The 26643-nt window shown below is 50.9% G+C and overlaps 1 protein-coding gene across 1 annotated transcript; it reads right to left on the bottom strand.

The window, feature by feature from the left end:
- Positions 1–1797: 1797 nt before the first annotated feature.
- LACTBL1 (lactamase beta like 1) lies at positions 1798–16049 on the bottom strand. Its single transcript, XM_052635743.1, has 6 exons — positions 15917–16049; positions 13310–13419; positions 9502–9659; positions 7799–8037; positions 4160–4265; positions 1798–2779 (listed from the first exon to the last, which is right to left on the bottom strand). The coding sequence occupies exons 1-6, from the start codon at positions 15963–15965 to the stop codon at positions 1798–1800; spliced, it is 1644 nt and encodes a 547-aa protein (XP_052491703.1). The 5' UTR covers positions 15966–16049.
- Between the last annotated feature and the right edge of the window lie 10594 nt (positions 16050–26643).

Raw genomic sequence — 26643 nt, 5'->3', positions numbered from 1 at the left:
TTTATATAATATTCCTTGTTAAAAATTTTTAATTGGAGGACAACTGCCTTGCTGTGTTGCGTTAGTTTCTGCTGTACAACAATGTGAGTCAGCTAGAAGTATACATATATCCCCTCTCTCTCGAGCCTCCCTTCCATCACCCCCCATCCCACCCCTCTAGGTCATCACAGAGCACTGAGCAGAGCTCCCTGTATAAGCAGCAGCTTCCCACCAGCTATTTCATACAGGGTAGCGCGTCTATGTCAATGCCCCTCTCTCAACTTGTCCCTCCCTCCCCTTCCTCTGCTGGGTCCACAATTCCACCCTCTACCTCCGCATCTCTATTTCCTGTTACATAATATTCCTGAGGTGACAAAATTATAGAAATGTTGCCGGGGTTGCCAGGTGTTAAGGACAGGGTGCACTGGTAAACAAGCGGGTGTGAGCAGAAAACGGCAACAAGAGGGATTCTTGAGCTGATAGAAAGGTTCTGTATCTTGATGGCATCAATGTCAATAACCTGCATGTGATACTGAACCCTAGTTGTGCCAGATGTTTCCATGGGAGAAAACGGGATAAAGAGTACACTGATTATTTCTTACAACTGCATATGACTCTACAGTTTTCTCAAAATTCAATGCTTAATTGTTAAAAGGAAAGGCAAGCCCAGATTCTGTATTCATTTGGATGCATCAGGCATAAAATTCATTAAAATTCTATAACTTCTGCTCTTCAAAAGACATCATTAAGAAAAGGAAAACGCGAGCCAAAGACTAGGGGGAAATCTTTGCAATATTTGTATCTGACAAAGGACTTCTATCCACAACATTTAGGGAACTTTTACAATATGATAAATACAATGTAATTAAAACTACAGTGAGAGAAGACTTCACAGCTACTACCACTAGCATGGCTAAAACTGAAAAGGCTGACAATGCTAAGTGGTAGCAAAGATGTGGAGACATTGTATATTGCTGCTGGGAACATAAAATGGTACCAGTGCTTTATAAAACTGCATGGCAGTCACACCTAGATATTTACCCAAGAGATATGAAAGCATGTATTCACAAAAACCAACTTATATAGGAATGCTGTTTCATAAAGCCCCAATCCAGAAACAACCCAAATGCCCATCAAAAGGTGAAAGGATAAACCAATTGTGGTATATCTGTACAACCCAATACTATTCAGCAATAAAAAGAAACAAAATATTGACACACACAAAGACATGAATGAACCTCAAAAACATCCTGCTGAGCAAAAGCAGGCAGACAGGGAAGACTACACTCTGTGATTCCACTTCTACAAAATTCCAGACCAAAACTCATGTAAAGTGACAGAGTAGATCAGTAGTTGCCCAGGGCTGGGAGCAGGGAAGGAAGCTGACTGCAAAGCAGCAGGAGGGATGTTTGGGCGAGTGATGAAAATTTTCTATTATCTTGATTGTGGGGATGGGTATACATATCTGTCAAAATCAAACTGTACCCTGATAATACGTTCATTTCCTTTTACATAAAATTATAACTCTATAAGGTTGATTTTTAAAAGATACAATGATATTCTGTCTCAGATTCAACACACACACAAAAGTACTCTGCCAACTCGCTATTAGAGTTTCCAAATGCTTACCTAACTCTTCCTCTCTCACAGATAACAGCTGGCAAGCGGCGGTGGTCCACGAACCACAACGTTGAGGGGCACTGCCCTACCCCACGCTGCCAACTCCTCGGGTTCTCCAACAAACCTTCATGCAGCCTTACTTTGCAAAACTAGGTTGGACAGCGGGGAGGCAACAGCAGGGGAAAACGGAGTCCAGGGTCACTGGGTCTTGAACACCGGCTTGTGCGACAGCCGCAACACCCTGTACGTGTTGAGGCCCGGCACGTCGAAGCCCGGGGACAGCCCGTGGCGGTCCAAGGGGTAGAAGTTGACCAGCTGCCCGTGCTGGGCCTCCAGGGACAGCCAGGAGTCGCCGAGCGGCAGGGCGCACGGGAACTCGCGGGCCACGTGCAGCTGGAAGACGCGGCCGCGCACGTGGCGCAGCGTGAGCGTGCGGAACGCGGCGGGCACCAGCGCCTCCACGCGGGGCCCGAACTGGCGCAGGCGCAGCTCGCCCGCCGGCCCGGGGCGCACGTCGTAGAAGGTCAAGTTAGAGAAGGTGAAGTAGCCGGTGAAGGGGCGCGTGCTGGGCGGCGGCGCCGGGCTGAGCGCGGCCCCCCGCAGGGCCCTCTCCATGGCCGGCAGGAGCACGTCGTAGGCCTGCGCCACGAGGTCGGGCCCGGGCGGCCGCGGCCCGGCCAGGAGCAGCGTGAGACCCAGGCGCAGCGGCGGCACCAGCGAGAAGGTGGCAGCGTAGCCGTCCAGCTCGCCGTCCTTGCGCACCACGCGGTAGCCCCGCTGCGCGTGGAACTCCCACGGCGTGCCCGTCTCATTGGCGAAGTAGGCGCCCGGGCAGGCCAGCAGTGGCACCAGCAGCGTCTTGGACGCGTCCGGCCGCAGGAGCCGCTGGGGCCCGCCGCCCAGGAGCACCATGGACAACTTGGCCAGGTCAGCCGTGGTGGAGTACATCTGGCCCGATGGCCGGTACCAGCCCAGGTCGTACAGAGGAGCCGGCCGCCCACTGCCGTAAAAGCCCACTGCCAACCGGGCACGCACAGGAGGCGTCAGGTCGAAGCCCGTGTCTGCCATTCCCAGCGGCTCCAGCACCTTCTCCAAGATCCAGCGCTGGTAGTCACCCTGGACGGTGTGGGCTGCCAGGACGTGGGCCAGAAGCGAGAAGGCCAGCGTGCTGTAATGGCACCTGAAAGAGGAAGGGTGGAAGCTGGCCTGCAGCCTAGGATGGGCATCGCCAGGCCCCAAAGAACCCCTTCCCACTTGCTCGGATTGTCTGAAAAGCCTTCCGAATTTCGTTTTACCGGGTGGACAGGAAAGGAATCTGCTTCACGGAATCGGAGATGGTCAGACCTAGCGGAGACTTCAGAGATCATTGAATACAACTCAGTATTCATTCTTCCTTCCGGAAAGAGGAAGGCCCAGAGAGGCAGAGCATTGCCCAGGGTCGCACAGCAGGTTGGCAAAGACCTAGACTTAGCAGTGCACCTGGGAAAGTGGTCAAACAAATCTACTTTACACGTTAGTATAATTTACTTTATCAGGAAAACGAGCCTCAGATTGCTGGGATTGGGTGGTGAGTAACGATAGTGATCATATAGCTCAAGGATAGCAACTAGCGGGCAAGATCTCACCCCCTTCTTCCCAGCCATGGCAGACACCAGTAATCAATAGGGAGTCACTTTTCTTTCCCAGAGCAGACGCTGTTCCAGAATCTCTAAAATAGTGCCTCGGGAAGGCACAAGAATGGGTGAAAATGCACAAATGCTATTAGACATTCCTGAACTCTAGCCCAGGCTCCTTTTTTTCTCCCCCCCCCAAAGGCAAGAAAAGTGAAGTTCACAGAAGCAGATGCTTCCTGCAGGGTTGCTCAGGAAGTTAATGTCAGAGCTGGAAGGAGGACTCTAGCCTACAGACGGCCAAGTCTTAGACCCTTTCTTCCTTAAGAGAAGTGGGCCCTGAGGTTCAGCATTTGGAGAAGCAGAGGGGCAAATTTGGAAAAAGGGCACTTGCCCAGGGCCCAGAAGGAGGCATCTGAGGCAGGCGAGTGCCCGCTGACCTCTGTCCAGCTCACAGCCCCACTGCTCCAGGAGCCCAGCTTCTCTGTTCAGTGGCTACCCCAGCTTTCCACTCCCTATCTTATCAGCATGCCGTTTATTTTCCAGCACGTGGGAAAAATTGTATTTATCTTGTTTATCTGTTTAGCAATAAGAATTTCATTGTTCACTGGCAAGAATGCAAACTCCATGAGGGGGCATCGAGTGGATCCATTCGCTGCTATTTCTCAGGTTTGCACATTCCAAGCACAGAGTTGGTGTTGAGTTAATTCATCGAAAGAACTTGAGATTCAAACAGAGCTGGATCTGGGCCCGGCTCCCCTACTGCCTTGCTCTGCCATCCATCCATGGGCCTCAGTCTCCCCAAATGTGGAACAAGACTTGTCAGTCATCCCTAAAGTCTTTCCGGGCTCTGACCACCTAGGATGTGGTTACACGGGCTGTCTGCCAGGAAAAGTGTGTGCCCTTGTGAGGTTCCTGGCATTGGCGGGGCATCAGGGCTCACCCCTCACCTGGTTCCTGGATCCACCACCAGCACATCGTCCTTCAGCAGGCTCAGGGCCTCCTGGGTGCTGCCCCTCCACAACAGTGAAGTGGAGCGGAGCCTTCGGGGTAGCCCTAGGGAGGAGCCATGGTCAGATTCGCTGGGTCAGCTGAGGGGGCGGGGCCCTGGGTGCACTCCTCCCCCACTTTCCATGAGTTGAAAGATAATGATAAAATCAGCTTTTGAAAAAGAAAGCCTCTAGCATGGACTCTAATCCTGCCTGTGTTTTGTGTCCTTTGGGTTATTGTTGTTGTTTTTTCTGCACTATGCCACATGTGGGATCCTTAGTTCCCCAACCAGGGATCGAACCCATGTCTCTGAAATGGGAAGTATGGAGTCTTAACCTCTGGACCACCAGGGAAGTCCCCTGCCAGTGTTCTGTTGGGCAAGCCACTTAACCTCTCTGAGCCAGCATTCCCTCACCTGTAACAGAACGGAAGTAATTCCCATCATGGGGCTTGTGTAAGGATTCATTGAAATAAAATGCTGAGCATGATTGTCATCAACCAGAGACCTTCGATTCCATAAAATGTTTGAGGTTGCTGCCCAAATATGTCTTGGGAACTGACTCCTCTGATCACTTGGGGTTTTCTGGTTTTGGATGTGACCATACGGGAAGGCTCGCAGGATTAGGGTTCTTCCCATCCATTCACTCAGCAATAGTGTTCAAGCATCTGTTCTGTGCCAAAGGCTGTTCTGGGTGCTGGGACTCAGGGGTGAGCCACACGAAGTCCCTGCCCATGTGGAGTCTGCATTCTAGCAGAGGAGACAGGCAAGCAAATAAATATTCGTGCTCTGGAGGGAGATAATTACATGTGTAAAAGGAGGGGTGGTTATTTTATACAAAGCGGTCAGAGGAAGGCATCACAGGGAAGGCAACCCTTGAGCAGGTGAGGCCTGGAAGAGGTGAGACGAGAGGAAAGAATGTGTCAGGCAGAGGGAACAGCAGGTGCAAAGGCCCTGAGGCGGGAATGTTTGAGGGTCAGCAGGAAACAGCCAGTGTGGCTGGAGAGGAGTGAGAAAAGGGGAGGCTTTGGCGATAAGAGAGATTGGAGGTGCAGGCGCCAGACCTGTAGGGTGCTATTGGGTACTAGAAGGACTCGGGCTCTTCTCTGATTGGGATGGGGCTAAAGGGCTTGAGCAGAGCAGGGATATAATCTGACATATATCGGGGTAGCTTTGACTGCTATGTGAAAGCACTCTTTGGGGGCAGGCGTGGGCAATGGCAGACGCGGGGGAGCCTGTAAGGAGACTCGCAGAGGTCCATGCTTAAATGATGGTGGATTGGACGAGTGAGTAGGGGGTAGGTTCTGAACATATTTTGATAGTGGAGCCAACAGAATTTGCTACTGGAGGGGATATGGAGGGTATGGGAGTGAGAGGTTCCAGGGATAACTAACTCCCAGGCTCTTGGCCTGAACAACTGAGGGCTGAAGCTCCCAAGTCCTGGGTTTAAATTCTGACTCTAGCACTTCTTGCTGTGTGACCACAAACCATGTGCTTTACCTCTCTGAGCCTCTCTTTGCTCACTGTAAAGTGGGCTGAAGCACCTGCCTTGATCTCCCTGGGAGCTGTTGCAGGGCCTGACTAAGAATGCATGAAAAGCTCAGAATGGGAGAAAACTCCAGATTAGGGTGAAGGTCAATCATAAAAGACACTGGGAGCCTATAAGTTATCCAGGCAGCCCTGTGGTCAGCTGGTCCCTTTGGGACTGAGAGAAGACAAGTAGGGCGTTTTTAAAAATGACCACAAACAGAGCCCTGCGCTGGGTTCCTTGGCTATAGATGAAGAAGAGTCCACAGTGTACCCCTAGAGGGAGCCCTAGGTTCAGGTTATAACCAGGAGTGGATTTAATAGGAGGTTCATGGAGCAAAAGCCTGACTGACCCCTTCCAAGGCCTGTATCTAAGTTTGAATTTATAATATTGTAAAAGTGAAAGTCGCTCAGTTGTGTCCCACTCTTCGGGACCCCATGGACTATACAGTCCAGGGATTTCTCCAGGCCAGAATACTGGAATCGGGTTAGCTTTGTCCTTCTCCAGGGGATCTTCCCAACCCAAGTATCTAACCGAGGTCTCCCGCATTGAGGGCAGATTCTTTACCAGCTGAGCCACAGGGGAAGCCCAAGCTTACTGGGGTGGGTAGCCTATATCTTCTCCAGCAGATCTTCTTAACTCAGGAATTGAACCAGAGTCTCCTGCATTGCAGACAGATTCTTTACCAACTGAGCTATCAGGAATATTTTTTTAAAGGACCCCAAAATTGAATCAGGCCCCAATAAACCTAGGTCTACCCCTGACTGTAATAACCAGAGATACTTTGAAAAGTACCTGCTGTCAGCTAAGTGCTTGAAATTCATCAGCACACTTAATTCCCCAAAATAGCACAAACTAGTCATTTTACGGAGGAGGAAAACAAGGCTCAGAGAGGTTACGTGACTTGCCCAAGATCACACAGCTAGGAGGCAGAGTGGGAATTTCAGTGCTTGTGCCCTTAGCCACTGGGCCACCCTCCCCTGATCCTCTCCTGCCTAGGCAATTTCAGGAGGTTCCATTTTCTGACTGAGCCTCAGGTTCACCATCTGCTAATGCGAGCGAAAACCAGCCATGTCCATAGATTGAGACCTCAGGCCTGAACACACTTTGTCAAATGATGAAGTAGTAGGCACTTGTGATGCATTCCTACCATCTAGATGGGTTGATGACTGAAAATCTGAACAATAGAAGGCATTTCGGGGTGGCGCACGTGGTGCCCGCCTTCTCCCCCTTGGCTGGGGCAGTCGCCACAGATCACAGACCCCCTCCCACCCATTCCTACCCAATTCCTGTCCACTGGCTTTTGTTTTCCAGCATCCCAGCCTGCCCTTCCCCTTCTACCGTGGAGACTTCATCTTGGCTTGTTAGCACATCTTTTATCATTATTCTTCTTATGTAGTTTCTAATAAATAATTCATTTACATGATTCAAAATCCCAAAGACACCAAAGGGTATACAATGAAAAATGTTCCCCCCTACTCTTCTCCCCAGCCACCAAGTTCCTCTCCCTGGAGGCAACCCAGTGGTTTAATTTCTACTATCCTTCCAAAGATACATGATGCACGTTCATATATATACATAGACACACACACATAATATATGTGTGTGTATATATATATATATATATATGTTATATGATATGTACATTACATGTGGAAACAGAGCAGAGAGTGGGCCCAGCCTGGCTGGGTGAGAACATGCTTCTTGGTGCCCTCACCTAAAATGGTTTGGGCTAAGCTAGATCAAATGGTCTGGGCTAAGCTAGATCATTGGAGAAGGCAATGCCAACCCTGCTCTAGTACTCTTGCCTGGAAAATCCCATGGACAGAGGAGCCTGGTGGGCTGCAGTCCATGGGGTCGTAAAGAGTCAGACACGGCTGAGAGACTTCACTTTCACTTTTCACTTTCATGCACTGGAGAAGGAAATGGCAACCCACTCCAGTATTCTTGTCTGAAGGATCCTAGGGATGGGGGAGCCTGGTGGGCTGCCATCTATGGGGTCGCACAGAGTTGCACATGACTGAAGTGACTTAGCAGCAGCAGCAGCAGCAGATCACGTTCAGAGCCACTCACCTGACAGCTGGCTGGCCATCCTTCGGAGGGTGACAGGTGAAGGCCTTGGGGCTGGGCCCACCTCCTCCAGCCCATCCACCAGACTCCTTTGTTGGGAAGCTGATGCCATACCCAGTGGGTTGTTAATGGTGAAGGTGCTGGCGTACCGCTCCAGAGGGTCGTCTAGAGAAGCCACAATGCCCTCTTCCCATAGGCGGTACAGCATAAGGACAGGAAAGATCTTGGAGACGCTGGAGATCCTAGACAATGAGAGGCACAAGGGTTCAGCAGGCATCGTTGGCTCCACAACCCACCTCCACCCCGCACCCCCAGCCTCTGCCTTTCTGGTATGATCAGGAAAGCGTTGTGTGTATGTGAGCTCAGCCGCTTCAGTCGCGTCTCTTTGCAACCCCGTGGGCTGTAGCCTGCCAGGCTCCTCTCTCCATGGGATTCTCCAGGCAAGAATACTGGGGTGGGTTGCCATGCCCTCCACCAGGGGATCTTCCTAACCCAGGGATCCAACTTGTGTCTTCCACATCTCCTGCGTTGCAGCCAGATTCTTTACCAACTGAGCCAGCTGAGAAGCCCAGGAAAGCACTGAGCCCGCCCTTATTCACCATCTCAGGTGGAAATCCACAAGCCTCTGTGGAATGCCATCAAGATGCTCGAGAACATAGCAGAGGCAATGAGGCGGGGCCAGATGCACACCATGAGCATCTCCCCGAAGCCAGGCCCTCACCAGCAACTCCCCACTCTGGGACAGACCCAAGCTGGGATCATGCCTCTGCCTCTCTCCAGCTGAGTTGCCTTGGAAAAAATACTAGACTTTTCTGAAATGTAATTTCGTTGTCTTGTTTCACGGATTTTAGAAAGGACTGAACAAGATTATGCGTGCAAGGTGCCTAGCAACATACCTGGCAGGTGGTGAGTGCCCAGCAGGTGATTTATTGTTGCTTAGCCGCTCAGTCGTGTCCGACCTGCGACCCTGTGGACTGTAGCCCACTAGGCTCCTGTGTCCGTGGGATTTCCCAGACAAGAATACTGGAGAGGATTGCCATTTCCTTCTCAACGGGATCTTCCTGACCCAGGGATCAAACCCGTGTTTTCTGCTTGGCAAGCAGATTCTTTATCACTAAGCTACCAGAGAAGCCCTCAGTAGGTGAGAGCAAATATAATTGTTGCCCCCTGGCTGGCACACAGCTGGTGCAGCCTGACTGGAACCCCTGTAATCCTCACAAGCATCCCTGGCAGCAACTGTATTCACTTCGCACCGTGAGGGCCGAGGATCCTACAGGCAGCACCCAGGAGGAGAGACTCTGGGTGTGTCCCAAGTTGCTTCCATCCGGACCACTGCTGCTGGCTGTTGGAAACCTGGGTGGAGGACCCAGGAACTGGTTACAGCTCCTTTGTGTCACATAGAAGGGGGGTAGGGTGGAACACAAGGGGGTCTTTTCTAGTTTGGGAGCTTTGGGGCTAAGGACTCTCCAGAAGAGATTCCTTCCTGACCTATTACCCTGTGGTGTGATGTTAGGCACTCACTGTTCCTCTCTGGACCCCCATCTCCTCGTCTATGAAATTGCCAAGACTTAAGAAAGGGCCGTGGTAACTCAGATCCGCCCCGCCTCACCCAGCCATAATTCTCATGAGTCCTCCTGCCTCCCAAGTCCCCCTCATCATCCCATCCCTCGCCCCCGCCACAGGATCCTGGTGGTCCACCAGCTGACCGGTATATGGTGTACTCATTGGGGGGCCCGGAAGCCGGGTCTGAACCATTCTTCTTCCCGAAGTTCCCAGTCCAGAGCACGGTGTCATTGTGGATGACAACTGCCGACATGGCAGCCAGGCCTGGGGCAGACAGGGCCTGGCGGAGGATCTGGCCCACCTGGGAAGAGAGGAGCGGGAGGCTTAGAGCTCACGTGTCCTTCTCCCCACCAGGCCCTTCCACCCGCTGCACACAGCACACACTGTCTCGCTCCCCTCCGTTCTCCCCACCAGTGGCTGGAAGGGAGCCCCAGTGAGCCTCCAGACCTCTGGCTGTCAAACTATGTCCCATGGGGCCGGCCACCACCCAGCTGCAATCAGAACGGATCCCCTGGAATCTGTTTTGTACGTAAGGTTTCCTCATAAGACTTTCGTTCAAAGAAACATTTCCTTGGAAATATATAAGAGGAAGGAGGACTTAGGACCACTGATCTAATCAAACCTGTGATGCCCTAGAAAACCTTCAGTAGGCCTCATCTAGGGCTTTCCCTGGTGGCTCAGCAGTAAAGAATCTGCCTGCAGTGCAGGAGATGTGGGTTTGAGCCCTGGGTCGGAAAAATCCTCTGGAGAAGAAAATGGCAACCCACTCCAGTATTCTTGGGAAATCCCATGGACAGAGCTGTTCATGGAGTCACAGGGAGTCGGATACAACTCAGCAACTAAACAATCGCAAAAGCCTCATCTGACCCCTAGCGTTGGAGAATTCAGGATTTGTAGAGGGCGCTCTCTTTGAACATTTGTTGGAAATATTAATACTTCATTATTTTCAGTGATGAAGTTTAATGACGATTAACTGCTAACACTTACTGGACCTTTAGAATGTGCCAGACACAATACACAATGATGTTCATACCTTGTCTCGCTTAATCCTCATAATAAGTCAGTGCTGATTTCCCACCCCCACCCCCACTTTACAGGTGAGAAAATGAGATATGAAGCGACTTGCCCCAGTGGCTCATGGCTGGGGGAAATCGGGATGCTCATTCCCCATGCTCATTCCAGCACCTCCTGTCCAAGTGATTTGACATCCCTGAACCAAGTTCAGTCTACCTGTGGTTTCCACCCCCGGCCTAACTTTTCCTCTACTCTAAGTGTTTTCGGCTGTGCTGGGTCCCTGTGGCCGGGAGGGCTGTCTCTAGTTGCAGTGATCTGGCTCTTCACCGCGGCGGCCTCTCTAGCTGGGGAAGACGGGCTCTGGCACATGGGCCCCGTCGCTCCCGGGCCTGTGGGGTCTTCCCGGACCACGTCTCCTGCACTGGCAGGCGGACTGCCCGGGAAGTCCACCTGTGCTGACGCTGCCGCAGTTTCCTCCTCTTTGTCTAGGGCTTCACAAGGCGGTAACACAGGGGGAAGTTAGCACACTGCAAGAAGCATGCCAGGCTCTCACGAGGAGGCAGCCACAGTTATCATTGCTGCTGTGTTGTTTCTAATTAGATCACCCCTGGGAGGCAAATAGCAGCCTTCTGCTCTGTCTCCCTCACAAAAGCTTCTCGTGTATTTGCAGGCAGGGATTGTGTCTCTCTGCGCTGGCCCACGCCTGCTCTTACATGAACACGTACCCTCCTTTCCTTCATCTGTCCCACAGACCGAATTTCAAACCCTTCCCCACTGCTGCCCCCCCCAGGCTGCTGCACATACACTCCTTAAAAAAAATTTTTTTTTTATTAGGGTATAGTTGCTTTACAATGTTGGGTTCATTTCTGCAGTACAGCAAAGTGAATCAGCCATTCCTATACACGCTGCTGCTGCTAAGTCGCTTCAGTCGTGTCTGACTCTGTGCGACTCTATAGTCGGCAGCCCACCAGGCTCCTCTGTCCCGGGATTCTCCAGGCAAGAACACTGGAGGGGTTACCATGTCCTTCTCCATATATACGTATATCCCTTCTTTTTTGCATTTCCTTCCCATTTAGGTCACCGCAGAGCACTGAGTACCCGCTCCAGTGTTCTTGCCTGGAGAATCCCAGGGACGGTGGAGCCTGATGGGCTGCCTGTCTATGGGGTCGCACAGAGAAGGACACGACTAAAGCGACTTACAGTGGCAGCAGCACTGAGAGTTCCCTGTGCTATGCAGTAGGTGTCCACTCGTTATCTATTTTATGCATAGTAGAGTATATATGCCAACGCCAGTCTCCCTGTTCATCCCATCCCCTTGATCCTCCTTGGTATCCATATGTTTGGTTTGTACTCTAAGTCTATGCCTCTGTTTCTGCTTTGCAAATTAGTTCATCTGTATCATTTTTCTAGATTCCACTTTCTCATCTTTATGTCTGTTAAGGTGAGAGCAAACCAGTCAACTGTAAAGGAAATCAGTCCTGAATATTCATCAGAACGATGATGCTGAAGCTGAAGCTCCAATACTTTGGCCACCTGATGCAAAATGCTGACTCATTGGAAAAGACCCTGATGCTGGGAAAGAATGAAGGGCAGGAGGAAAAGCGGATGACGGAGGATGAGATAGTTGGATGGCATCACCGACTCTATGGACATGAGTTTGAGCAAGCTCCGGGAGTTGGTGATGGACTGGGAGGCCTGGAGTGCTGCAGTCCATGGGGTTGCAAACAGTCGGACACGACTGAGCAGCTGAACTGACTGCTTGAAGATGTGTGACCCAAGTGAGTGGGGTCTCGATGGCACAGACTAGACCTGGCTGACAGCACCCTCTAGTGTCGGGCCATCCTGCAATGGTAATGTGGGGCTGTTCTTGTTCGGTTGCTGAGTTGTGTCCAACTCTTTACGACCCCATGGACTGCAGCACACCAGGGTCCCCTGTCCTTCACTATCTCCCAGAGTTTGCTCAAATTCATGTCTATTGAGTCAGTGATGTGATCTATCTCATCCTCCGCCACCCCCTTCTCCTTTTGCCTTCCATCTTTCCCAGCATCAAGGTCTTTTCCAATGAGTTGGCTCCTCACATCAGGTGGCCAAAATATTGTAGCTCAGCTTCAGCATCAGTCCCTCCAATGAGAATTCAGGGTTGATTTCCTTTAGGACTGACTGGTTTGATCTCCTTGCAGTCCAAGGAACTCTCAAGAGTCTTCTCCAGCCCTACAACTAGAAAGTATTGATTCTTTGATGCTCAGACTTCTTTATGGTCCACCTCTCACATCTATACATGACTACTGGAAAAGCCATAGCTTTGACTAGATGGACCTTTGTCTCTACTTTTTAATACACTGTCTAGGTTTGTCATAGCTTTTTTTCCCCAGCAGCAAGCGTCTTTTAATTTCATGGAGTGTCTTTAATCATATTACAATGGCTCTGTGATCCTCCTCGCCTCATCTTTCTCCACCCCCAGTTATGCCCCCACTAGGCTGAACTTCCTCGTAATTCTCTACATGCGTCTTGTACTGACCCTGCTGCCTCTGGGCCTTTGCACATCCTGTTCCCTCTCTCTGGAGCACACCCTTCACACCCCCAAGCTCCCTTACTATATACACACATATCCTACCTGCTCAGCTCTCAATTTAGACACCACTTCCTCCAGAAGCCTTCTGTGACTCCAAGTCCCATGACCCCTAAACTTGCCCTGTCCTCACTCTTGCCCTGGTGATAAATGTTTATTATATTGACTGATCTCCTCACTCCAGACTAGTAGCTCCTTCAGAGCAGGACAATGTCTTCTTTCTGCCATACTGCTGGTCTGTAGGACCGAGCAAGTGCTCAAGGATTATATGTTGAATGAATGCAACCATCCAGTGCAGAGGGTGTGCCCTCCCCTTCCTCGGCCTGGCCTAGCCCACACAGTCAGTTCTCTCCTGGGTCATCACTGACCTTTTCCAGGGCCTCCTTCAACACGGGGAGGGGATGGGCCAGGGGCACAGGCTCAGGGTGCTGGGGACACATCCTCACGGGGGCAGAGGTCACCTCTGGTCCCAAGGAACCTGGAGGGAACATCACAAAATGAGTGAAGGACAGAGAACAGGTTAGGAGTCTAGGGGTCATCGTAGAGGAGGTGGGAAGGTGGCAGCAAGTGCCAGGCTCATGCCCTAGGGCCAGCCCTCCAAGCTGGCACCCCCTCACCACAAGGTACCAGCCCTGGGCAGTCAAGGGCAAAGTGCAGAGCCTGCCCAGGAGGAGACAGCACAGTCCCACACTCACCACCTGCGGCTTGGCCTTTGAGGGACCAGTCAGGCCACAGGTGCCCATTGGCAGCCCTTCTGTCTCATATGTCCAGCCTCCTCCCTCTGTATAGTCAGCAGACTTAGGCCCCAGCTCCGAGGGGGCAGCCACAGCAACATCTCTATCTGTCCCCCTTTCTCCAGCTCTAATGATATATCTGGATGGAGATGTGGATTCAGGGCCCTGCTGAGGCTCCAGGCTTAAACCACTAGGAAGGACTCATTCCATCCCCAGAGCAGTGGGCCCAGGCATCCAGGTTTGAGTCCCATCCTGCTTTTGTCCTGGTGTATGCTTCCTTGCAACCTCAGAGGGAAGGTGTGGAAGTTGGCAGGACAGGATTCAGGCTTGAGACCATCTCTACGGCCCCCAGACCTCCCCACATCCTTTAAGGACGGTGTAGGGTGGCAAGAGTGTGAGAACCCCCCAAGAGTATAAGAACCACCTTTTCCTAAACTTTCCAGGGATTTCCCTGGTGGTCCAGTAGTTAAGACTGCCCTTCCACTGCAGGGGCGCAGGTTCGAGCCCTGACTGGGGAACGAAGGCTCTGCACACTGTGTAACACAGCCAAAAAACAATACAGATTATTTTTTAAAATATGTGCCAGCAGGTCTTGTGTCTGGTGAGGTGCTTCACAAATAAAAAAGGTTCACTTAAATAAAACTTCCACTGCCTCCCAAGACCACCCAGAGCTGGGAGAAGGCTCCGTGATGGGGGTTCACCGTGGCCGCAAGCTCTCGAGACCCACCCACCTGAATCGGAGGGGCTGCGTGACTTGTTTTGGCCAAAAGTATGAGGTTGAATTGATTGTGCACCTCCCAAAGCTAGACCTTAATCCACCTTTGCTGCTTTGGAACACTTCCCTCTCGTGGACAAGCCTGGGATAGCGACCTTGAGAGGGAAAGTCCACATGGTGGAGAGGTCCACTGAACTTGCTTGCATTGGTGAGCCCAGGTTAGACCAGCAGAACTGCCAGCCGGTGCATAGAATCACGAGAAATGATCAATCACTCTGTCTGAAGCCAGTGGGTTTAGGTGGTTTGTTACCCAGCCTCAGATGATGTGGTCCCAAGCAGGAAAATCACAAACCCTACAGAAGATCTCTCAACAACTTCATCCGCATTGTTATTAATAGCAGCCTCTCAGGTGATGCCTATGGGAGGATGAGGACGCAGATCACTGTAGTCAGTGGACCCAGGAGAGTTCCATAAACTGTTTCCCATTTGTGACAAATTAAGTACAAAATTGGAAAAAAAAAAAAAAAACGTTTAGAGACTTTTATAGCAGTTTCTCAGAGTAATCTTGTGAATGTTGAATCTAATTACTGAAAACCTGGGCTTCCATTTTGCAGTGTTTTTCATTTATTTCCCTAATATAATTCATTTTTTCATTTATTTCATAAGGCTGGTCTGCCACAGATTGGTAGTTTGATAGTTTGAGAAGCACGGCCCTGGAGAACAGTCCAACCTACCCTCTTGGGAACTGTTTGCTAGAAAGACTAAGAAGCCCTTGATAAAGGAATTTACTCTAGAAAGAAAGGGTTGGCTGGGAGAGGGAGAAGCTGGCAGGAAAATAAAAGAAGGCATTTCTGCAAAAATCTGCAGGATTCTGGGAGCCCAGACCACCTTGTTGAGCCATTGGCGTCTGTAATACAGGATGTCTCAGAGAAACGGAGAGAGACATTCTCCCCAGCTGCAGCAGAGACCTGGGACTCTGGACCATCCGGGATCCCAGCAGGCTGATGGGCCCAGGGGTTGCTATAGCAACAGAGGGCCAGGATGTTACCTGCCCTGGAGGTTCGTTTGCTGAGCCTTAACCAGCCCAGGATGCAGTCAAGAAATGGCAGCTGCTGTCCACGTACACTGGCACGTATTCCTCCCAGGGTCTTAGTTGAAGCTGGAGGAGTGCCTTTAAAGGGAGGTAGAACCTGGAGATTTCACCCTGGGGGCTGAAGGCAGACCAAGAGAAACACTGCACTTTGTGGTGGGGGGGAGAACCCTGAGTTTTACACACACACCCCAGAGTAGGTGGCTTAAGAAAACCGCAGGGGCAATAGTATCCTCAGGTTACACAGAAGGGCATCCAGGCACAGAAGGAGCACATGACCGGCCCAAAGGTGCACAGTTCATGAGAGCTAGAGTCCGCATGGAGGCCAGAGCTCCTGAGTCTGAATCTGTGGTCCTCGCTCAGGTCAGGAGTGGCGGCCCAAAGCCCACGGGGACCTCCAGGGACGGGGAGTGACTCAAGGAGGCTTGGCACTCACCAATCTTCAGCTTGGGGAGGTAATACTGCCACAGGAAGCAGCCGGTCATGAGCACAGAGAGCACGAAGAAAAAGCTGCAGGAAGCCGGCAAGAGCCACTTCTTCTTCACTTTCAGCAGACGGAGCTGCCGGCCAGCCTGGAAGGGGAAGGGCAAGACAGGCCCACACAGGGGGTCAGCAATGGGGAGGAGAGAGGGACTCCCCTGGCCTGGCCCTTCCTATGCCTTCAGTTCAGCTCAGCTGCTCAGTCATGTCCAACTCTTTGCAACCCCATGAACCGCGGCACGCCAGGCCTCCCTGGCCATCACCAACTCCCGGAGTCTACCGAAACTTATGTCCATTGAGTTGGTGAAGCCATCCAACCATCTCATCCTCTGTCGTCTCCTTCTCCTCCTGCCCTCAATCTTTCCCAGCATCAGGGTCTTTTCAAATGAGTCCTATGCCTTAGGTTTACCCAGACATCAGGGGAGCCTACAGCTTGGGGTGAGTTTCACACCTGTAAAACCAAGCACCTCCCCAGTACAGCCCCTTTGACAGCTCTGCCCCGCAGACCTCTGTGTCTGTGCCTAGCCTGTCTCCTCTGCTGGGCATGCCCTCTCTCTCCTGTGTATTTAGCGAGATATCTAAAACCAGCTGAAATGCCACCTCCTCCCAGTTCTCTTCACCCAGATCCCTTCAAGGGCACTCAGCCTAAGCCTCCACTGCGGTGCAAATCCAGCTCTCTCTCTAAGATAGCAGTTGTTCTATGATTATCAGTGTGACAGGGTTCGATCCCTAGTTGGGGAACTAAATCCCGCATGCTGCAACTGAAATAACCTGTGTGCTGCAACTAAGACCCAGTGCAGCCAAATAAATAGAAATAAATATTTTTTAAAACGTTGCAGTGAAAAGGGACCTGCCTGGAGAGCTCAAGGAAGGGTGAGGCTCAGAGAAACAGGGGCCGTTCCCTCAGACAGGCGTGGGGACCGAGACGTGCTTGGGAGGTGGGCGAGGGCAGGACATAGGGATCGTAAGGTGAGATCAAGGCCTGAAGTCACACAGAGGGTGAGGAAGAGGCCTGGTGGGGAGGTGGGACGGAATCTAAAGAGACAGTGTGTATGGTGACCTGGCCCCCAGGAAGAGCTACATGTTCCCTCAAGGCAAACTTAGTCTCCTGGAGACACTTCCAGTTAGTGCTGCAAGCACTGTGCTAAGCCTTTTCAGAGGCCTATCCCAGGGCCCTGTTGAGGCAGGCGCCCTTAGTGCCCTGACGTCACAGATGAGGCTCAGGGAAGTTAAGTGACTTGCCCAGGGTCACACAGCTCGGAGCTACTCAACCAAAGTTCTTGACGAGGCTTCACAAGCATTTGTTGAAACTTAATTCCAGGTGGGCAAACTGCAGTTACAGGAAGGAAAGGACTCGTCTAAAGAATGATAAACGTCGTGTGTTAACTGTCAGCTTTATGCCTGGCCTGTGCTGTTCACCTAAACAAGTATTATTTTACCACATTTCTCTATCTGCTCATGAAGTGGGTTTGAGAACTTTCATTTTAGACGTGATTAAATGGGGCTCAGAGCAGCTGAGCCACTTGTTCAAGGTCACAGAGCAAGGTGGTAGCAAAGCTGGGATTCAAATCCAACCGGCCTGACTCTCCACCTTATGTCTTAATGTGTCTTATGTCTCTCTGTCTCTTATTTTTTTGACTGCGCAGGGTCTTTACTGCTGCGTGTGGGCTTTCAGTAGTTGTGACATGGGGGCTTCACTTGTTGCAGCTTGCGGGCTCTAGAGTGCAAGTTGAATAGCTGGGGCACGGGCTTCGTTGCTCCGAGGTCTGTGGAATCTTCCAGGACCAGGGATCGAACCCATGTCCCCAGCACTAGCAGGCGGATTCTTCACCACTGGACCATCAGGGAGGTCCCGTTTGATGTCTCTTTCGAACCATCTTCACTGCTGCTGTAACCTAAACTGTGTTGTGAAAGGACTCTTCCCTGCTCTCCCCTAATCCTTCTCTGTCCCTCCTAGGGGGCCTGAAGAACGAGATAACAGGGAAGGAATTCAAGATTCAGAACCCTTGTCCCAGGACTGAGGGCTAGGCTGCTTTGTTTCATCTATTCGTCCTTTTACCCACCCTCTCCTGAGCACCTATTAGGTGTCAGACACTGTTCCAGGCCCCCGGGGCTCAGCAGCGAACCAGTGCCAGAATTCCTGTCTACAGGGAGCTGGCCTGGGGGTTACCTAGGTGGCTCAGTGGTTAAAGAATCTGCCTGTCAATACAGGAGACATGAGTTTGATCCTTGGGTTGGGAAGATTCTCTGGAGAAAGAAATGGCAATCCACTCCAGTATTCTTGCCTGGGAAATCCCATGGACAGAGGAGCCTGGTGGGCTACAGTCCATAGGGTTGCACACAGTTGGACACAACTTAGCAACTAAACAGCAACTGTTTCAAGCCCTGGGGACTAAGCAGTGAGCTGGTGTCAGAATTCCTGTCCTCAGGAAGCTGACCTGCTGATGTCTAATGCCTAGCCATCCTGGCTGGCCCAGCTCCATACTATCTCTCTGCTGAGCTCCCTGCTGACCTCAGTGGCTAACCTGTTCTAGGGGCCTGATGAGGATTTGCTCAGCGAGTGGGTAAGCATATCACAACTCAGCTGCTGGAGAGCTGGGTCTCAAAGTCAGGCCTCTAGAATGTTGATCACAGAAGACACCCTTGCAAAGCAAAACCCACGTTCAAATCCAGATACATCACCCTAAGACCCATAAAATCCTGGGCCACTCCCAATCTCTTCATCTGTGAGATAAGAAAGGCACTAACCTGGCCAAGTTGTGTTGAGACAGTAGACATAGAAAGCACCTGCTATGTGTCGGGCGTTATTCTAGGTACTTTAGGTTGCTGCTGTGTTGTTGTTTAATTGCTCAGACTCTTTCGCAACCCCATGGACTATAGCCCGCCAGGCTCCTTCTGTCCATAGGATTTCCCAGACAAGAATACTGGCGTGGATTGCCATTTCCTTCTCCAGGGGATCTTCCCGACCTAGGAACTGAACTCACGTCCCCTGCATTGGCAGGCGGATTCTTTACCGACTGATCCACCAGGGAAGCTTAAATTTTTAACTCCCACTATAGCCCATGAGATAGTATTATTACTACTACCTCTAGTTTACAAGTGAGGAAACTGAGTCTCACGTATGCTAAGCCCTTCACCCCAAACTACACAGTATTACGTGGCAGAGCTGGACCCTGAGCCTATACAGGCGGCTCCAGAATTGGGCATCCTTAACCACTGGGCTGTCTCTGCTGCCCTTGATGAATGAGATCACACATGTTCACACAGAAATGTGTACTTGTATATCCATAGCAACACTACTCATAGTAGCCAAAAAGTGGGGTCTATCCAATGATGAATACATAAAGTTAGGGATATCTAATGGGATATTATTCAACCACAAGAAGGAATGAGTTGCTACAACATCAATGTACGTTGAAAACATTATAAACCCACAGCCACAAAAAGCCACGTTTAATTCCCTTTTATATAAATGTCCCTTTATATTAAATGTCTACATATAATTCCCTTTATATCAAATGTCCAGAATAGGCAGATCCATAGAGGCAGAAAGTAGATGGTGGTTGCCAGAGGCTGGAGGTACAGGGAAATGATTGCTAATGGGGTCCAGGTTTCTTTTGGAGGTAATGAAATTTACAGACTTGTGATGACTTGCAGAGGTCATGGGCGACAGATGATGGAGGTGGGGTTCTAGCCCCATCTCTGTACCACCCCGACCCCAACGTGTGCCTGGGTTCTCTGCATGCCTGATTTGCAGCCCTCCTCAGGAGCCTAGCCTCATCTCATATCTCTCCAGTCTCAGGATTTATTCCAATAGACCCAAAGGTGGGTTCCATGTCTAGCGTCTAAACGTGCTCCCCGGCTGCTCACACTGTGACTTGAAATGGTCACAGGGCATCTCTCCTCTCCCATCCCGGCTGGAAGATGCTCACGGAGTAGGGACTCAGAGCCAAACTCTCCCAAATCCCAGCCATAACACAGTTTACTCAGCTCCTTCTCCAGGTGGTCTGCAGCCCAGAGACTCTCAGTTCTCTTCTCCTCGTTGGCCACTCTGGGGCAGACCTCCTTGCCCAGTTAGTTATTCAATCAGAATATAATCCCCAGGGGCTGGCTGTGTGTGGGGCCCAGCACTACTCCCTTTGGCTCACATCTGTCCCTTGTGGAGCCAGCAGGGTGGTTGGAGGTCAGACACAAGGGCTCTGGGCCCTAGGACTTGATTCTGGCTCTGCCCTTATTAGCTGTGGACCAAGCTGTGGACAAATAACTTCCCCTCTGCAAGTCTCAGTTTCCCTGTCTGCATAATGGGCACAGCCATCATTCCTACACCTCATAGACTTTAGGGGAGGGTAACTGAGAAGACTACTGTTTTTTTCAGTAGTCATGTATGGATGTGAGAGCTGGACTGTAAAGAAAGCTGAGCGCCACAGAATTGATGCTTTTGAACTGTGCTGTCGGAGAAGACTCTTGAGAGTCCCTTGAACTGCAAGGAGATCCAACCAGTCCATCCTAAAAGAAATCAGTCCTGAATATTCAATGGAGGGATTGATGCTGAATCTGAAACTCCAATACTTTGGCCACCTGATGTGAAGAAATGACTCATTTGAAAAGACCCTGATGCTGGGAAAGATTGAAGGCAGGAGGAGAAGGGGACAACAGAGGATGAGATGGTTGGATGGCATCACCGACTCAATGGACATGAGTTTGAGTAAACTCCAGGAGTTGGTGATGGACCGGGAAGCCTGGGCTTGCTACAGTCCACGGGATGGCAAAGAGTTGGACACGACTGAGCGACTGAACTGAACTGAACTGAGAAAATGTAGGCAAAGCCCCTCAAAACTAGCGACTCACAAACTGGTAGCTGACGTTGTTATAATTCCTCTGGGAAAGAGATGTAAACAGATCACGCCACAGGGCTCTGGGGCTCTGGGATGCTGCTGAGCTCAGCCTCAGGGTGGGAGCAGGAGGAAAGTTTCATTGAACAGGTGGTTGGGACTGAGTTGGGGACACTCCAGTCAGGGCCCCTGAGACAGGAAAAAGAGGAGGCTCCCTTTCTGGTTTGTTTTGAGAATTTGATAAGTTAATACCCAGAAAACACATGAAATGTTTCCCAGCCTGTGGTGCAAACTCTAGAAATGTGAGTGATGACAAGGAAGGTGATGTGGGGGTGATTTATGAGTTAGGTCACTATCTGAAGCAAGGCTTCATGGGGCTATGCCTCACCTGGGTCTTCACTCTCTCCATGGCGTGAAAGATTCCAGCCCTTGAGGAGTCAGATCTATAGTCCAGGAGACGCTGTAAGTGGGGAAATTGAGTCAGTGGAGAGAAGAGAGTTCTTGGAGGCTGGAAAAGAGAAGAGGGAGCTGGAGGAATGCCAGAAGACGAGGAGGGAAGACGAAGACCCAGGAGCCCTCGCGGTTTCCAGACATGAATACGTCTCCCACGTTGTCTCCCCCGCCCACCAATACTGCCAGGCTCACCAGGGCAAAGATCCCATTTCATGAAGCTCCGCCTCAAAGGCAAGGGGAAACAAACTCAGGGAAAACCCTGGTTGCCCAGGTCTGTCCCGTCTGTCCTGATTTCAGCACGAAAGCCCCAAACCCCGTCCGTCCAGGGGGAACCGGGACAGTCGGTCACTCTCCCTGCCACTGTCTCTACCTCCAGCTCCTCCTCCCGCTTCAAGCCTCAGAAACAAGCCTTGTCAGAGCCCTGGGGGCCTGCCCCCGACTCACCCTCTCCTGGCAGGCTCAGGAGGACGGGGCAGCTCCGACCTGCGCCTCCCGGAGCCCCTGTGTTCCCGGTGCAAGGGTGGCCCTGCACAAGCTCCCTGCCAGCTCCCCAAAGGCTGCCAGATGTGGCTCCGATTTCCCAGCACTAATCCCTCCGTGTGTCACACGCCAGGGGATTAGTTTCTGGGGTCCCCGAGCAGCGGGTAGGGGGCACATCTGTCAGGGAGACGGCGTGGCACCACGTGACCCAAAACGCTCCCGGCCCAGGAAAGCTGTCTCCAAGAGGAGTGTCTGCCCAGCCCCGTGTGGGGACGAAAGGTGACGGGAACTGCCGGGAAACAGCCTCGACTCAACCCTGGGGCCTCCCAGAACTGCCACCACCCACACCAGCTCCTCCAGCGACCTCTGAGGAACCCTCGGCCCCGAGGAACACAGTTCGAAGACCACCGGGGTCAGCCTCGTTGTTACATATTCATTTGTGTGTGTGTGTACTCACTCGCTCAGCTGTGTGTGACTCTTGGCCACCCCGGGGACCATAGCACCGGGCTCCTCTGTCCATGGAATTTTCCAGGTAAGGATACTGGAGTGGGTTGTCATTGCCTTCTTCAGGAGATATTCTCAACCCAGGGGTCAAATCTCACCTCCTGCAACGGCAGGCGGATTCTTTACTGCTGAGTCACCTGGGAAGTCCGCACATATTCACAGAACTCCGTTTAGATCCCGGCTCTGTAACTACCTTGGGGCCCTCTTTGTTTTCCCGGCTATGAAATGGGTGTGATGTCTATGTGATTGTGAGCATTACTCTGCAATATGTGTGTGCAAAACAGGTAGCCCAGGACCTGGCCCCCAGGAGGGGTTCCGTCAAAGTTACTTTCTCTTTATAACTTGGCTTTTATGCCGCACTTCCTACTCAGCACCTGTGGCAGACATAGATCTTCCCCAGCGAGCACTCCAGAAGGTCGCTGCCATTGATTTTAGTTGGCGCAAAAGAGAGAATGCGTGTGCCTTCTTGACACTAGATATGGATGCACATTGGAATTACTTGGAGAGCTAATAAAAACCACCAGTGTCTGGGTCCCACCCCCCATAGGTCCCCAGGGATACAGCCCAGGCATCACAGGTTTTGAAAAAGCCTCATCGATTCTGCTGTGTGGTCAAGCTTGAGAACCATTGCCCCAGAGCACTTTCCAATTCATTCTAAATGCAGGTAGGAACAGCCTGGGAATCCAGTTAAACTGCAGGTGCTGAGTCAGTGGGTGGGGGTGAGACCTCAGATCTCCATCTCTAACAAACTCCCAGATGACATTGCTGCTGGTCCGTGGACCACACTTTGAGGAGCAAGGCTCCTCTGCAGTTCATGGATTGCCCCAGCTTCCACATCATTATCTCAATAGAACATCGTAATTACCTCCCAATCACCCCACGACTGGACAGGACTTGAATTATTCTGTTTGGCCAATGCTCAAGGTCAAGTATGTGAATGGATGGGGGCAAGCCTTCTGGATCTTCCTCTTCGGAGACCAAAATTCTGGGCTGACCCAGAAAAAGGGCTTGATAAATTAGAGTGAGAAGAGATCTGAGTTAATCTTCTCTGAGCTCCACATTGTATGGCTGGTGAAACAATGAGCGAGGAGCTGACTTGCTAAGGTCACATAGAGAACTTAGTGACGGCAAAGGGCCTGGGACCCAGGACTTCTTTCCCCTTGTACCTGGCTGCTTTTTTCATCTTTATTGAGGCTCTGAGCAGGCCAGACGTACACGTGCTTAGTGTTTTCTGTGTTACACCCGTGGTCTTCACAGCAATCCCACGAGGCAGGTTTTATTCCCCAGTGAGGAAAACGAAGCTCTGAGAAGTGAAGTCTGCCGGAAGTGGCAAGACTGGGATTTGAGCCCAGGAGTCTTCACTGTTTCCCAGACACTAATGCGTGTCCCATGCTATCTCTCCATCAGACTATGAGGTTTTCTAGCATAAGGATCTGGGCTTCACAGGTGGCCCTAGTGGTAAAGAACCCACCTCCCGATGCAGGAGATGTAAGAGATGTGGGTTCGATGCCAGGGTTGGGAAGATCCCCTATAGGAGGTCATGGCAACCCAGCAGTCTTGCCTGGAACTGGCAAATCCATGAACAAAGGAACCTGGTAGGCTACAGGCCAGAGGGTCTCACAGAGTGGGACACGACTGAAGCGACTTAGCACACACGCAGGGTAAGGATCCCTTCCCATTCTGGTTTGCTCTGGCAAACCAGGGCTCAATATCTTAATCAGTTAATCCAGTATTCTTGGGCTTTTCTTGTGGCTCAGCTGGTAAAGAACCCACCTGCAATGCGGGAAACCTGGGTTTGATCCCTGGGTTGGGAAGATCCCCTGGAGAAGGGAAAGGCTACTCACTCCAGTATTCTGGCCTGGAGAATTCCATGGACTGTATAATCCATGGGGTCGAAAAGAGTCATACAAAAGAGAAGGAAATGGCAACCCACTCCAGTGTTCTTGCCTGGGGAATCCCAGGGACGGGGGAGCCTGGTGGGCTGCCATCTGTGGGGTCACACAGAGTTGCACTGAGCGACTTTCACTTCACGTCACTTTAATCCACTCCAGAGTTCTGCATTTCTGCTGATAAAGACCCTCACCCCCAGGACACCAGCTCCTCTCTGGGAGCTCTTCCCTTGCCCTTTCAGTTCAGTTCAGTTGCTCGGTCGTGTCCAACTCTTGGTGACCCACAGACTGCAGCACGCCAGGCCTCCCAGTCCATCACCAACTCCCGGAGTTAACTCAAAACTCATGTCCATTGAGTCGGTGATGCCATCCAACCATCTCATCCTCTGTCATCTCCTTCTCCTCCAACCTTGAATCTTTCCGAGCATCAGGGTATTTTCCAATGACTCAGTTCTTTGCATCAGGTGGCCAAAGTATTGGAGTTTCAGCTTCAGCATCAGTCCTTCCAATGAATATTCAGGACTGATCTCCTCTAGGATGGACTGGTTGGATCTCCTCGCAGTCCAAGGGACTCTCAAGAGTCTTCTCCAACACCACAGTTCAAAAGCATCAATTCTTCGGCGCTCAGCTTTCTTTATAGTCCAGCTCTCACATCCATACATGACTCCTGGAAAAACCATAGCCTTGACTAGACGGACCTTTGTTGACAAGATAATGTCTCTGCTTTTAATATGCTGTCTAGGATGGTCATAACTTTCCTTCCAAGGAGCCAAGCTTCTTTTAATTTCATGGCTGCAATCACCATCTGAAGTGATTTTGGAGCCCAAAAAACCAAAGTCTGCCACTCTTTCCACTATTTCTCCTTTTATTTGCCATGAAGTAATGGGACCGGATGCCATGATCTTTGTTTTCTGAATGTTGAGCTTTAAGCCAACTTTTTCACTCTCTTCTTTCACTTTCATCAAGAGGCTCTTTAGTTCTTCTTCACTTTCTGCCATAAGGGTGGTGTCATTTGCATATCTGAGGTTAATGATATTTCTTCTAGCAATCTTAATTCCAGCTTGTGCTTCATCCAGCCCAGCGTTTCTCATGATGTATTCTGCATATAAGTTAAATAAGCAGGGTGACATTATTCAGCCTTGACATACTCCTTTTCCTATTTGGAACCAGTGTGTTGTTCCATATCCAGTTTTAACTGTTGCTTCCTGACCTCCATGCATATTTGTCCAGAGTTCTGTTCCCTTGCCCTTTGCCCCAGCCTTAAAGCAGTTTCTCCACCCAGACCACACCACCTCTACCAAATTTAGCCAGACCAGAATGCATATCATGTCATACAGCAGAATGACCACACGGTGGCAGCAGATGACCACCTGTACATTCTTCCAGCCCAGCCTGGGTGCCTTGCATCTCTCAAGGCATTTGTCCAACGGCTTCCCATCCATGAACCAAGATAATCTCCACAATAACCCGGTGCGTTCTTCCTCTTTATAGATGAGAGATCATATTAGTCCTTTGCTTAAATAACTTTTCATGGCTCCCCACTGCTCTCTAGAAAAATTAAAATTCTCAACCTCAGTCTAAAAACCTGCCCAGTGGACCCTTGCATTAGACTGCTGGAGGTTCAGATCCCAGCTCCACCACTTATCATGCATGTCACCTTGGTCAGATTTCTAGGCTATTCTTGGATCTCAGTGTGCAGATCTGTAAAACTGGGTAACGGAATAGAACTTAGTCCTTTGTGGTCCAGGTAAGGATTCCCTGTGACATGCAGAGCACATGGCTCTGTGCTGCACGTAGCAAGTCTCAGAAAAAGATAACCATTCGTTACCATCAGACAGGCGGGCTCCCCTCATGGCCCCTAGGGTCTCTTCTCTTTCCTTTTCTCCACTCTCCTTCTCCCCCACTTTTTTCTGTTCTTACTCTCTCCTAACCCTTTCCCCTTATTCTAGTAAGGGCAGCATTTAAACAGTATATTAGAAAGTGATAAACGTAGGACTTCTCTCGTGGTCCAGTGGCTCAGACTCCGCACTCCCAACGCAGGGGAGGGGGCCGAGGCTCCATCCCTGGTCAGGGAACTAGATCCCACACGCTGTGACTAAGAGCCAGTACAGACGAATAGATAAATAAAGTTTTTAAGTGATGCATGCTATGGAAAAGTAAGCACAACCTAGTAAAAGGGGGTAGATTATAGTGTTAAACTGGGCACTCAGGATGGCCTCCTTGAGAAAGAAACATTTGGCAAGTCACCGAAGGGGAGCTGGGCGTATGGACAACAGAGAAAGAGGCCATGGCAGAGCCTTAGTAAGAGTGTGCAGAACAGCAAAGAGGCCAGTGGCTGAGCAGGTTAAGTGAGGCACAGAGTAGAGGCGAGGTCAGAGAGATGGTGGAGGGCGAGGTTATAGGGCGCCCCGCAGCCAGCAGGAGGGACCATGATCCTCACTGAGTGAGATGGGAGTCGTTGCAGTTTGGAGCAGAAGGGCATGACCTGACATGTTTTTCAAAAGCATTTCTTTTTGGCTGCGCTG

Source organism: Budorcas taxicolor, chromosome 2 (assembly GCF_023091745.1).
Source record: "Budorcas taxicolor isolate Tak-1 chromosome 2, Takin1.1, whole genome shotgun sequence".
In the NCBI taxonomy this organism is placed as follows: domain Eukaryota; kingdom Metazoa; phylum Chordata; class Mammalia; order Artiodactyla; family Bovidae; genus Budorcas; species Budorcas taxicolor.
This window is presented reverse-complemented; position numbering and strand designations above follow the sequence as displayed.